Source organism: Berghia stephanieae, chromosome 7 (assembly GCF_034508935.2).
Source record: "Berghia stephanieae isolate SIO BIC M18660-M18661 chromosome 7, UCSD_Bste_1.3, whole genome shotgun sequence".
Lineage (NCBI taxonomy): Eukaryota > Metazoa > Mollusca > Gastropoda > Nudibranchia > Aeolidiidae > Berghia > Berghia stephanieae.
Genome location: NC_088366.1, coordinates 56,736,182 through 56,750,971, shown reverse-complemented (window position 1 = coordinate 56,750,971; position 14,790 = coordinate 56,736,182). Strand labels below are relative to the sequence as shown.

The following is a 14,790-nucleotide window of genomic DNA, read 5'->3' as shown; positions in this document are numbered from 1 at the left end:
ATCTCCAACAATGTCAATCAGTAAGATCTGGAATCTATTTATATAAACACATATAGAAAACCCAGAATCTCCAACAATGTCAATCAGTATGATCTGGAATCTATTTCTATAAACACAAAGAGAAAACCCAGAATCTCCAACAATGTCAATCAGTAAGATCTGGAATCTATTTCTATAAACACATAGAGAAAACCCAGAATCTCCCCACAATGTCAATCAGTAAGATCTGGAATCTATTTCTATAAACATATAGAGAAAACCCAGAGTCTCCAACAATATCAATCAGCATGTATGGTAAATATTCCATTTTATCTGAAGTTCGGGTGAGGGGGGGGGGGTGCAGTGTGGTCCAGCAGAATGGTCATCACTTTGTACCTCCTGGAGACAGGGTCGACTCCTGCTCAGTGCAGCAATACTTGCAAGTCAAACCCTCCCTTAAGCTCATTTGCTGAGATATCTATCTCAATTTTCCTTTAAAATAATATGTCCTGAAGACACTTTTATTTTCGCATGAAGGGGAATAGAAGGAGTGGTTTTTAAATTTAATTTCCAAAGTATTCAAAGCACATTAAAATCATACAATGCATGTATCGTGTTGGAATGAAAGAATGGAATTTCACAAGTATTGATCTGAATATTTAAGTAATATGAAAATCCTGTAGCAGAAGCATTAAAATTTCAAATACAACAAAATATGTAGTGATAACACTTCGTAATGTAAATGACGGATGAAAAGTAGAAAATGGTTAGTATAAAGTGGAAAAAGGCTAATGCAATACATATTACGAGTCATATTCTTGGAGAGTTGGAAAAGTATACGAGAAGCATTTTTTCACCTTACCACTATACTAGACTCATCAGAGATATCTCTCAAAAATTCTTGATGAAAAAAATATTTTTCTTCAATTGAAAAACAAAACAAAATATATCTTTTTTATATGTGAAAGTAAATCTGTGACCCATCATCTCAAATCGGTATTATGTTAAATGTAATGTTCAGGAACTGGACATTGAATTTATAGCCACAATTATGAAACGTGGGGCTACTTTCTATTAATTACGGTGGAGAATAAATGCAATTTCTCACATTACAAAACACTCAAAAGTCATATTTCTCATTGTATAGATAGTATGCGCTTGGCTAAGAAGCTCACAACATTGTCATCCAGAAGTATAATGGACCAACACACAATACAATGTGTAACATTGAACGTTTATAGTCTGGTTAATACAGTTTAGTGAGAATTATCATAAACGTGGATGGCAAAAAGCAATAATAAAGACCTGAGTGACATCAACTTCATACTATCTATTGTTTCTATTTTCATTTTTCAGCGTCCCACTCATCCCAGACGGTGGGTCACAAATAATTTCAAAAAGACAGTCAAAAAGACTTGAGTCTAGAACTGTTGACCTGACAGGAATCTAGTATTGTAGCAAAGTGAAAAATCTCTCTCACAATTTCTGTTAATGGAAAAGATGGTGCTGCTGATGGATAGATAACTAGAGAGAATAACTCTAAGCTAAGCAAATTCATTGTCACTTCTTGATGCAAAGAGTTGGAAAGATAGAATGATAGATAAAATGTATGATAGTCCAACGCAATAGATATACATTCCAGCTGTTGCTTAACAAACTCGCATTTTACAAATCCTTGTCTCTAAAGAACTAATATTATTGAGTCCTGTTTTTTTCTGACATTGCTCATTGCTCCATCAATATAATGAACCATATTCTTCTTCTTCAAGTACCAAGTCTGTGCCAGACATCGGTGATCATGGTACGCCATTCATCTCTCTGATCAGATAACCTCAGAAAAAACTAATATTACTCTTCTCTTTCTTTGTCACCCAGCTGCTCAAACTATTCAAATAGGTTTTTCTTGGTCTACCTTTACTCTTTTTACCTTCTATCTTTCCTGTAAGATGTTCAATACATTTATGTTGATGTAGGTGCCCTCAAAGTTGCATTTGTCTTTTTCTTATTGTACGAATTAATAACCTTTTAGTTTCAGCTTGCTCTAATACTTATTCATTAGTTTTCTTCTCTGTCCATGTGATTCTTAACCTCCTTCTGAACCATCTAAGATTTTCAAATCTCATAAGAGTTAATTGCAAAAGAGTTGGGGTGTATTTTCAACAACAAAAGAAAACAACAATAAAACGGATTGATCTAAAACAAGTAAAGGGTAATAGAATAAGCATGGATTGTATTAACACTTAAAGACTCAGAATCAGAGCTGCGTACTACATACTTCAAAAAATTCGTCAAAGTAAGGATTTTTTGCTATATGTGCAAAACTACAAAAGATAAAAAATTTTCGTTTAAAATTACAAAAAAAGCGAAAGTAAATGACAAAGCACATAAATAGGATTCTAAAGCTTAAATTTATCCTGCAGATAGCAAATCTTTAATTAATTTTTCCCTCTTAGGACTTCGGCAATTTAGAATGTGAAGACAAGGTCTGCAGTAAAAGCAATAAGAATAGAAGGAACTAGAACTAGAGATTTTATATTATCAATCAAAGAACAGACACTTGAATGAGGTTTTCTGACAGAAATGGACTGTAACCTTTAAAGACGCAAAGAAATAATATAAAGCAACCAATTTTTTTTTTTTAAATAAGCTTTAAAAATAAATAAAGGATTATTTTTTTCACCTTTCATTTTCTTATTTTTGACGACAATAAAATAAAATTCTACACATCTAATGAAAGATAAATAAAGTGGTAATAAATTTTTAACCAAAATCCCTCAATAGAAAAATAAAACCAAAAAAAGGAAGTATGACAACAAAGAGATGTAAGGTAAAATAACAATAATAATTTTTTAAAAATATAATACAATTTTGCACAAGAGGTGAGTCCACTTAGCTACACATTATCAATGCCAGATAAGTCATATAAGTCATTGACATTATTATACGGATAATACACATTATAATCATTATCAATAATTAGACAAGTGACATTGTGGACAAAGCCTTCATACCATATCAAATCGGGATCGATATTTTATTTACGATGTGTTTGTGTGTGTATGATTGTGTGTGTATATATTTACGTGTGTTTGTGTGTGTGTGTGAGTAATATATTTATGTAGTGTGTATATGGATGTGTGTGTGTGTATGTGTGTGTGTGTGTGTGTGTGTGTGTGTAATTGGATGCGTGTGAGCTTTTGTTCGTATGTCCGAATCTGCAGTGTGTAATGCTTTTTACTGATGGTCAATGTGAAGAGCTTCGAAGCTTCGGCATAAGGGCTATATAAATGTATATTTATTATTGTTGTTATTATTATTATTATTATTATTATTATTATTATTATTATTATTATTATTATTATTATTATTATTATTATTATTATTATTATTAGTATTATTATTATTATTATATCTCAATAATTGGATGAATGATGGGTGAATAGGAAGTGTGGATTTCCTGAGAGGGGGGTTTGTTGACTTCGTTAAAGAGAGGACTTTAGAGATATGATTGTTGATGCCCACCATAGGCCTTGCTCTTGTTGATGGAGTGTTTAAATATTCGGTTTCTTGTTCTTTTGTATTTCATTTTTCGCTGGGTTTTTTCTGTTTGGTTTGTCTGACTGTTTTTCTTTTTTTTTCCTTTTCTTTTTTTTTTTTGTTTTTATTTATTTTATTTTTTTTTTTTTGGATGGAGGATGTTTTTGGTTGTTTATGTTTTTTTAGGGTGTTTTTTTTTTTTATTGTTTTATTTTTTTTTAAATGTTTCTCTTTTTCGTGGTCTGTTTTTGTGTAAGAGTATGTTTTTGTGAATGTTGGGTGTATATGTATGTCCGTGTGTGTATGTCTGTGTTTATGTATGTGTGTAAGTTGGTGTGTGTGGGTCTGTGTGTGTATGTGTGTCTGTGTGTGTATGTGTGTGTGTCTAATTTACCTTACCTTTTGCAAAGCACGTTCTCATTTAAAAAACATGTTAATATATTTGTTTTTCAAAATCAGAATCCAATTAACACCTATTTTGTTTGGATTTTTGGGGTTTTATAATTTTTGTGTATGTTTTTGTTTTGTTTTTTGCTTTTTGTTTGTTTGTTGGTTTGTTTCTTATTGTATTGAACAAATTGCAAAAAATAGAGTTGAAATCCCAAACCAATTAAGTAAGTGCATTTGCTTAGGACTTAAACATTGTGAGAGTGAATGAATGTCTTTGTAAAGCTTTGCCTATCACCAAAATGAAAAGAAAGAGCTGTAAAAAAAAATTTTTTATTTGTTTTTAAGTTGTGTGAAAATTGTATCACATTACTATGATATCACGAAACTTACGTAATCGCTTGAGTAACGAAGCTGGCCTCCCCTTTCTATCATGCAAGACGATTCCTGTCACATCACTGGATTGCACCATGGCTTCTTTGACAAACTGTCGCAGTGACAGGACAATCAAAAGAGTGTAAAACAACTGCAAACAAAGAGGAAAGGCAGAAAAATGAAGACATTTAGTTCATGAATGAATGAATTAATTAATTAATTAATCGATCATTTAAGGAAAAAAGAAAAGAATGGGTGAATGAATGAATGAATGAATGAATGAATGAATGAATGAATGAATGAATGAATGAATTTCAAAAATGATTTAATCAATTAATTAATTAGGGGAGGAATTAATGAATAAAAGATGGAAGGAAAGAAGGAAGAAAGGAAGGAGGGACATATTCTGCATGTAAAATTGTGGCTCTGACTAAAGATTTTGTTTGCTGTATATATATATATTTAATTACAGAGGAAGTGAGATAATATAATATTTCATTCTTTGTTTTCTTCATTCATACATCTTATGATATCATTTTTTTTAATTACACACTTTTCCACTTTTGTTTTTAGCATTATTCTGCTCGCTATTAATAGGTTGCAGGGTCAGTGAACTAGCCTCAAGTTGATCCCCTAAGTAGACAAGAGAAGAGAGTCCAGTCCACACAATAGGTAGTAAGTTTGAAAGCCATATTTTTCGTGTGGCTGGACGATTCAGTGCTTAGTGTGACTGCTCGTAGCATGCGTTGCACACACACACACACACACACACACTCTCTCTCTCTCTCTCTCTCTCTCTCTCTCTCTCTCTCTCTCTCTCTTCCTCTCTCTCTCTCTCTCTCTCTCTCTCTCTCTCTCTCTCTCTCCCTCTCTCTCTCAGCTATGCAACCTGGGATACAACAGACCATAAAGATAGTTCAAAAATAAAGTTTATTGTTTTTTGGGGAGTTTTTTCTGTTTTTTAATTGTACTTTACAATACACCAATGATAACTTTTAACTATTGGTCCCCCCTTCTAAAATATTTAAAATGAAAATGATGACATCCATTAACAATATTACCTGCAACAAGAGGTTGGGGAAAGGGTCCAAAAACTTTTTCATGCCAATTTCCTCAAGCTCGTAGCCTCCGACCATTGTCGGTAACTCTTTCTTTAGCTTCATGCAGAAGACATACTGAGCCAAAATGAGCCCTTCGGCGTAGAATAAAATGAACGGGGATGAGCGGAGGAACCACTTTCTGGAGTTGGGCATCATCCACAGGAAACAGGCAGCCAGCAGGAGGACGAACGTTAACCACGAATGGTAGGTGATGCTCCAAGCCTGTTTTTTTTTTTTTTTTTTTGTGTTTTTTTTTTTGTTTTTTTAAAAGAGATTATAAGGGTAAATGTGAAATGAAAATGTTGCTGCCTGAACCTCGAAGCAATATAAAAACAATAGGAAATTGAATGGAAGCTTCAATTTAATAAACAAAAACAGATTATGTGGACATTTCAGGTTTCTACTTTATGTTTTGTTTTTTATGTTTTTAACTCTTTCAGTGCTGAGGCTGTATTAGCATTTCCATCACAAAATGGCTGACACCTGATTGAGGCAGCATGAGAATGACAAGCTAAGACAAAGTGACATTCAAATTCAGCGCAAAATCTCAATTAAAAAATACCCCCCTAGGGCCAATTGAATGTTCTGATGAAAGAAATTATACCATTGATTCAATTTATAGTACTTTTGTAGAAAGTAGGACTGGATTACATTATTGTTTTTGCCTTTCAAGACTCGCTGCACTGTGCAGCTATTGGCCAGTAGAACAGATTCTACTCTGGCCGCACAGTGCGGCCAATGCGCTGAAAGAGTTAAGGGTTTTACAGCGCTTGGGACACACTTAGGTCATTTCAGCACCAGTAAAAAGGAAGAAAAAGGGATAGTCAAAAAAGTTGTAATAGATTTATCATTAAAAGCACAAGAGAAAAAGTAAGACAAAGGGAAAGGGGTCAAATAGTGAACAGATTTAGATTCCAACAGAACATTATCAGTGTACTTAGACGTAGTTTGAGATCACCTAAAAGTTTCCTCCAGACACAAACACAGGTCCCCACTAAGAGGAATACACTCAAATGTTTATAAATCATGATATATTTAAAAGAAAAAATCAAAAATGTTACAGTTCATAACAGAGAGATGATTTACAATGAAAAAAAAACAAAACTATAATTATACATTTGACTGCTTCTCTCCAAGTCAAAAACTCTGGCCAGGGCTAGGACAAAACTACGTCATCCGAATCCGAAACAAAACCAGAAAGAAACTCGGAAAACAGATTTAGGGGACAGAAGACATAGTGTGACCTCCTGCCCACCATGGGAGGTCAAAGGCTTCACCTAGGTTTCTCCTTTATCAACAAAACACGATGACTGAAAAACTATAAGATGAATGAGAGTTGTTTGTTTGTTTTTGTTTTTAAGGGTTTTACGGCGCTTGCAAACATTAAGGTCATATCAGCGCCAGTAACAAGGAAGAAAATGGGATAGTAAAAAGTTCTAGAATTACAATTAAAGCATCCAAGAATAAGACAGACAAAGGAGAATTAGTTCAAATGGGCAACAGATGTAGATTCCAAGAGCACACCATCAGTGTACTTAATTTGAGATCACCTAAAAGTCTCATCCAGACACAAGCCTAGGTCCCCACTAAGAGGAACACACTCAAATGTTTACGAATCATATATAATACATAAACAAAACATAATACAGAGCATAACAGAGAGATGATTTACAAGGAAAAAAATATCATCTCCCACAAAACTAACTATACATTTGACTGTTTCCCTCCCAGCCAGGGTATCCGGCCAGGGCCAGGACAAAACCAAGTAATCTCATTCCATGACAAAGAAAGAAAGCATGTTGGAAAACAGACATAGGAGGATAGAAGACGCAGTAAGTGCCTCCCTGCCCACTATGGGAGGTCAGGATCCCCACCCAAAATGAGAGTTATAAGAACAGCGTTAAGGCGTCAAACCTTATCAACCCCTTAACATTAGATTGTACAAAAACCCTCATAAGAAAAAGAGGAGTAGAATGAAAACAGTTAAATATTGAAAATCTGTTCTGGTGTCCAAAAAAAACCAAAAAAACATACAATTTCAAGGGGAAACGCATGGAATTGTTACAGGGAAACGCATGGAATTGTTACAGGGAAACGCATGGAATTGTTACATACAGAGATGAGGAAAAAAGAATGCAATTATGAATTTTTTGGCAAATAATTGGCAACTCTGAATGGATAATGGAGATAAAGATGACTGAATCAATCAATCTATCAATAAATGAATGAATGGATGGGGATGATGATGATGATGATGATGATGATGATGATGATGATGATGATGATGATGATGATGATGATGATGATGATATAATGATGATGATGATGATGATGATGATGATGATGATGATGATGATGATGATGATGATGATATAATGATGATGATCATATGATGATGATGATGATGATGATGATGATGATGATGATGATGATGATGATGATGACGATGATGATGATGATGATGATATGATGGTGATAATATGATGATGATCATCATCATCATATGATGATGATGATGATGGTGATGATGATGATGATGATGATGATGATGATGATGATGATGATGATGATGATGATGATGATGATGATGATGATGATGGTGATAATAATAATGATGATGATGATGATAATAATAATGATGATGATGATGATAATAATAATGATGATGATGGTGATGATGATGATGATGATGATGATGATGATGATGATGATGATGATGATGATGATGATAATAATATTAATGATGATGATGATGATGATGATGATGATGATGATGATGATGATGATGATGATGATGATGATGATGATGATGACAACGATGGTGGTAATCTCCCATGTCTTCTTTATATTTATAACCATAAATCTTACCATCATCCCAATGAGAGATAAGACGTAACTCTGTTTCACCATGACCATCAGGAACGAGGCAAAGGCCGATCTCTTCAGGGGCTCTTCCCCTACTGGTTCCTGTACGAGTGGCCCCTCGTCCACACTGCTGGAATTCTTGTCATCTTCTTGATTCTTAATACCCCCGTATTGACCTCCAGAGGGTACTTCAGAGTCGACAAGTCTCTGGCAGATATGAAACGAGAAGAGAATGACATGAAGATTTTGGTAGCACAATCTTAAACTCTCTTTCAAATTTTTTTTTTTTTTTTTTTTTTTCGAAACTATTACGCATTCTTTTTTTTTACAATACTTTTTACAAACCATAGATACTTGTTTTGACTAACTTTATGTCCATTAATCGATATCAGTCGAATAATACTCTGCCTGGTGCTTTATTCCGAGTAAAAGAAAAAAGAAAATGTGAATGTGAAGCAATGTTAGGTGTTCGATAATCGATACACAACAAAAGACAAATGATTGTTAATAGTTAGGGTTTCCCCGTTTATAAAAAAACAAACGACAAAATTATAAGAAATTGGAACAAATGGACGGCATTTTTACTCCTGGACTGATAATATCTAGAAAAATGCATATGCAAACGCATATTACATCTACAACGTCACTTCATTTTTCTCTTCTGTTTTTCTCTCTTCTTTCTTTCTTCTTTTATTTTTTTTTTATTTTTTTTTTTTTTTAATTTTTCTTACTTCAGGATATTTTTTTTTTAATTTAAAATTAAAGGAGATGGATTCAAACAATTCAGTTTATTGGGGTTTTTTTTGTCTTTTTTTTTATTATTATTATTATAATTTAAAATACATCAATGATAACTTTTACTATTGGTACCCCTTCTAAAATATTTGAAATTAAAATTCCAAGCTACGATAACTTAAACGAAAAAATTTAATAATAACATAATTTCACCCATCACCTCCATCCTGTACTAGGTCAGGGTAAACCAGACAACGAAATATAACTTTGAAGTTAAAATGGCCAGATGTATGAACATGTTTGCTTTGGCAATGTAAGTAACTACACTAATTTCCCTCAATAAATCATATTAATTTAGCCCAAGTTTCATATTATTGACTAACTTTAAATCAAGCCTGCCTACTTGAAAATTTTAAAAATTCGTACTTTTTAGGAAATAAAAATTGTAGTCACCATAGTAAACATTAAAAAATCAGAAATTTATCCTACAAATGATTATTAGATAATGCTTCAAGATACTTAAAATTATGAATTCTGTAATCAACTTTCACTTTCAATAAGTTTTAATGACTAAGAGATGGCAATAAAGTTATGAAATTGGACCCAAAAATTTCGCAATTCTACGGATTTTGGGTAAAAGTTGGCAGGTCTATTTTAACCCTCTCCTTACAAACTACAGGAAAATGAGTCGCATTCGTTACGATGCAACCAACATTTAACCCTCTCCTTGCCAACTACAGGAAAATGAGTTGCATTCGTTACGATGCAACCAACAACTTTCTCATCTGATTATTCTTGTTTTTCATAAACTTTGAAGAAAATGTGTTTATTTATTATAGCCATAAAAACTTGACACAGTATTGTTGATTGAGCTCATTTTGCTGAACAATATTGTGCATAGAATGTACTTGTTAATCTTCTGTTTGAGTAAGAAAAATATATTTTTGTGTTGGGTGGATGCGAAGTTTTCGGGAAAATTCTGAAACTGGCCGGTAAGGAGAGGGTTAAAGTCAATATTCAGTAACATGATTTACCCTGACATAATAAAAACTGATTTGAGGTCGGGGGTCATATATTCCATCTCTAACACTGTGTTCCATTTTGAATAAATAAATGGCTCTATGAATATACTACAATATAATGTCATAATATTTGATGAGGAGGGATGGAAAGGAAATGGTAAAATTGCTGCAAAGAATAGGGAATGAATGAGATTAGCGGAAGAGTAGTGTCCCTTGATTGGATGTCACCCATAGTCTGTGACGTCACCGGCGACGGAAAAGTTATTAGAGAGAGAACGTCATGTTGGTTGTGCGCATGCGTCTCTCTCATCCTCGCTTCCGGTGAAAGCGGCTTGAGACACTTCAAAACGAAATTTGACGTTCTCTCTGTAAGGTGACGTCCAATCAAGGGACGCTACTCTTCCGCTAATCTCATTCCCTATAACATTCAATAAATCAGCAATGTGGACGATTAAGACCGTCATGTCTGTTCTCTTCCAATCTTGGATCAGAACGCTGTCTGGTATAAGATTACTTTTAATGAGATCGTGGTAATTATTTTTTTTTCTTTTAAGTATTGTTTCGTTTAATTTGTTTCATTTTTTTTTTTCATTATTGTAGTTGTTTTGTTGTTTGTTTGTTTTTTATATACTGTTCTTTTTTGTTTTAGGGATTTTTTAGGGGTTGTTTGTTTTTTTTGTTTTCTTTTGTTTTGTTTTCTTTTTTCTTCAGTGGGATTTTTTGTTTGTTTGTTTGGTTTGGGGTTTGTTTGGGTTTTTTGGGGGTTTTTTTGGGTTTTTTTTTTTTTTTTTTTTGTTTTGTTTTGTTTTGTGTTTTTTTTTGTTTTTTTTTTTTTTTTGGGGGGGGGGGTGGGGGGGCGGCTTTTTTCTCTCTATCTCTCTACTTTTAGGGAAAAGGGGATGGGAAATGAATACAAAATTGCAGTAGGTGGATGGCATCACCACCAGTGGTTTGTTTCTCCAAGTTTGGAGGAGAGCATGACATCCGACTTGAACCATCCACATCCCTGATTCCTTGTTCTTCTTCTATGTCACATGGACATATTTTTTTTTTAATAGATAAAATAAACTGAATTAATCCATTAAAAATTTATGATTCTCATTTTATATAAGTTATAAATATAGCATTACATATTCAAAATAACTTTAGAGAAACCCTTCCTTTTTTTATATATTTATATTTGTGATAAATTTTAGATTTTTTCCCTCAATTTTAACTATATATTTAAAAAGTAAAACAAAGAACGTATGATTAGAAAATGTTCCAAAGGGATGATAGGCATAACGAATGAGGCCTTTGGATTGGTGATATTTTTCATGGTAATTATGGTAACGTGTCGATATTTAGTGAATTTTAAAGATGGCAAGTTTTGGGATTATAAAACGATGACCAAGAGATGAATAAGGATACACTACGCCTATAGGAATTATAATCTCATTTAGCCATTGACTTTACATCTAAATATACATTAGATTTTTAAAGTAGCAAAATCTTACATTTACAAATTAATGATAAAGCAATAAAAAGGACAATTGTTTTTTCTTTTCATGGGATTGATAATATCATCTAGGCAGTAGCATTATATCAGAGTATATAGAACGGAACAGACATGCCGAGAGAGAGAGAGACAGAGAGAGAGAGAGAGAGAGAGAGAGAGAGAGAGAGAGAGAGAGAGAGAGAGAGAGAGAGAGAGAGAGAAACCTCTAATGTTAATTCTACTGTCAATTATAAAACAGTTTTGAGGCAGAAATATCAAATCATTTATATTTGAATAAAATAAAAAATGGCTATGAATTCACACTACTGCCATTTATAGTAAAATATAAAACTTTGAATAGATCTTTCCCTTTCAAAGAACAAACCTCTATGATGATTCTGACAAGAGTGAACGATGAACAAAAAAGTTCAAATGTTTGGATCAAGATCTGAACTAGTCTTCAAGATCAACTATTTCTGAGTGCAATGAAATATCTATAACGATAAGCATTGAAATGTACACTTCAATTTATTAAATGAAGAAATACTGTGGACGTTTCAGGTTTCCCCTTTATCAACAAAACACGATGAAGGATGAATGAGAAATGGAAAACCAGAAACGTCCACAGTATCTGTCTTCATTTAATAAAGTGAAGCTTACATTTCAATACTTATCGTTATTTTTTTCCTTTGAGCTTCAAGCAGAAAATTTTCATAAAATATCTATATATGATCGAGCTCTCTGTTGTTGCCATTTTTAGCTAATTCTATGTCAAGTATGTTTAATTTAGGTTCATTTTCTGATGTCAACAAAACTATTAATTTTATTTATTTATAATTGCCTCGAGAATTTTGACTATCTAGAAAACATCAACAAAAACAAAACAAAACCAAAAAAAATAGAGATAGAGAAATTGCAAAGAATCAAAAAGAGGAATAACTATTGAGTTTGTCCAGAATGAAAAAAAGAGTAATATTTAGTAAGCAGTGTGATATAGAAAGAGAGAAAAATAAATGGAAGGATATATGATCAACAAATGGTCAAAATGGTATTATGTCGGAACTGAACCCAATGCCTTAAACTTTGACTAAAAAAATTGAATTAAACAGATAAATAAATCACAAAACCTTGCTTAGCAAATAGGCATACGTGAGGCTTGTATTAAGATAACCTTAATCTTTCGGATTTTGTCATAATTTGTCACGGGAGTATTATTAATAAATAAATTAATTAATTAAATAAAATTCCCTTTATTCATCCACAAGGGGAAATTTGGCGCAGTGCAGTGCTGCAAAATAAGCTAGGGCAAGGTGACTTGCTCAAGGTCACACAACGAGGCGGGTAGTCAAACTCGTTACTTTTTGAATACGAAGCAAAGACCGTACCTCTGTGCCACGCTGTCTGCTGAATTGAATTTTAACTTATAAATTTAAGGCGGTAATACGGCACAGCTGTATTGTCTTTGCTTTATATCAAAAGGTACTGATTTCTGCGCAAGCCACTTCACCTTGAAAAGAAAAAAAAAAAAAGAGAGAGAGAGAGAGAGAGAGAGAGAGAGAGAGAGAGAGAGAGAGAGAGAGAGAGAGAGAGAGAGAGAGAGAGAGAGAGAGAGAGAGAAGAGAGAGAGAGAAAGGCAGAAATGTTGAATGCTTATTCATAAATCCAATCTACGGGGTATGAATTGATTTTTATTTTTTTTAGGCATATGAGCGATATATATAGGAAAAGAAACTATAAGTACAAAGATTAGACAAATGTTGAGATTAAGCAGTGATTCAATTGAATTTAAACAAGTTAAATGAATTTGTAACATTGGTGTGTAACTTCCATTATTAAATTATTAAACTTTTTCTTTTAAAAATAAAGCATAATTGTAATTGTTTTCATTCAATTTCTATTCTTCAAAAGTAAAATCACGTTTTATTAAAAATCTGTAATGAAAGGGTGCATAACATGTAATTTGTTAATAAAAAAATTAAAAGAAAAGAAAAGAGGAAAAGAACAAAACATGCAAACATTTACAAAAGGGGAAAAAGTCAACAACAACAAAAAGTGCAATCCACGATAAGTGAAAGTTTTAAAAATAACTACTATAATAACTAAGTGGTTGGACAACTAATGCACTAAAACTAATGAAACATTGTTTGAGACAGAGGAACTTGGATTTAACGAGGTCAATCTAATTGAGAATCTCTACTCGTTAAAGATGAGCTATCATTAAATGCACAGTTTCGATAGTAAAAATATTGTTTAGCTTTGGGGTTTTATATATATATTTATATTATATATATATATATATATATATATATATATAAATATTTTTCTTGTTGTAACCCAAGTTCCTCTGCTATGGTGGAGGTTAGGTGCTATTTATAGCTATTGTGATTGAAAGCTATTAATAAAGGAGTGCCGTGATATAGCAGAGAAAAGCAAAATGTTTCTTTATCTTTCTCCCTTTTTTTTTCTTTCTTTATTTTTTTAGCGAACCCAGACTTGCGAGAGGCTGGCAACATATTTTTCCACAATTCTTTTGATGAAGGCACGCTGTCTTGCTGGCAAAAAAAAACTACACACAACACATGTTAAAACAAAAACAATGTGTACAAAGTCGTGTTGTTCGAAGACAACTTTTATAAGCCTTAGACCTAGATGGTTACATATTGCAGGAAATTTTTGTGTTTTTAATGTTTAATTTCAAAACCCATCAAACAAAAGTGCTAAAATGAGGTAATTTGTTTTATGACGTACTGATAGCATTTTTTAAATAGAGCTTATGAGAAAATGAGTACTGCACAGTTTTCAAGATACTCCCTTTTTTCTTTTCTGTCTTTTAATTTTTCCTTCTTCTTCTTTCATTTTTGTGTTGTTTTTTGTGAGTTTTTTTGTTGTATTTTTATCATTTCAGATAGGTTGTTTGTGTATGACAAGGACAGAATGAAAGTAATTCTTTAAAATTAACATTACTTAAAACAAGAGCAATGAAGCAAGGCTTCCTGTGTAATTAAAAAAGTTAAGTCAGGTACAAAAGCAAGGCATTTAGTTTGCCTGGCATTACAACCTGATAAAAACGTTCCTAGATTCAATTAAACACTTTATCTAATTTTCTCCTCACTTGTAACAAAAATACAAATTTGACCGGAGAAAAATTTACTGGTAAAATGGAATTTAATCATCACAATCGAAGATGTTAAAATTAATTTCCCTAAAACAAATGATCTTTCTACATTTGTTTCATGTTCCACTTGTTTTTAATATACAATCTTTCATCAATTACGCTGTACAAATATCATGTTAGGGTAGTAGGGGGAAACAG

The 14,790-nt window shown here is 32.6% G+C and overlaps 1 protein-coding gene across 1 annotated transcript in view; it reads right to left on the bottom strand.

Annotated features, from left to right (window-relative positions):
* Positions 1-14,790, bottom strand: part of LOC144976591 (piezo-type mechanosensitive ion channel component 1-like) — a 168,523-nt gene that overhangs the window by 76,564 nt on the left and 77,169 nt on the right. The window contains exons 15-17 of the mRNA XM_078920886.1: positions 8,247-8,450; positions 5,340-5,600; positions 4,297-4,429 (exon numbers count right to left, since the gene is read on the bottom strand). Coding sequence (XP_078777012.1) covers positions 4,297-4,429; positions 5,340-5,600; positions 8,247-8,450 — 598 coding nt within the window. The remainder of the gene's footprint in view (positions 1-4,296; positions 4,430-5,339; positions 5,601-8,246; positions 8,451-14,790) is intronic.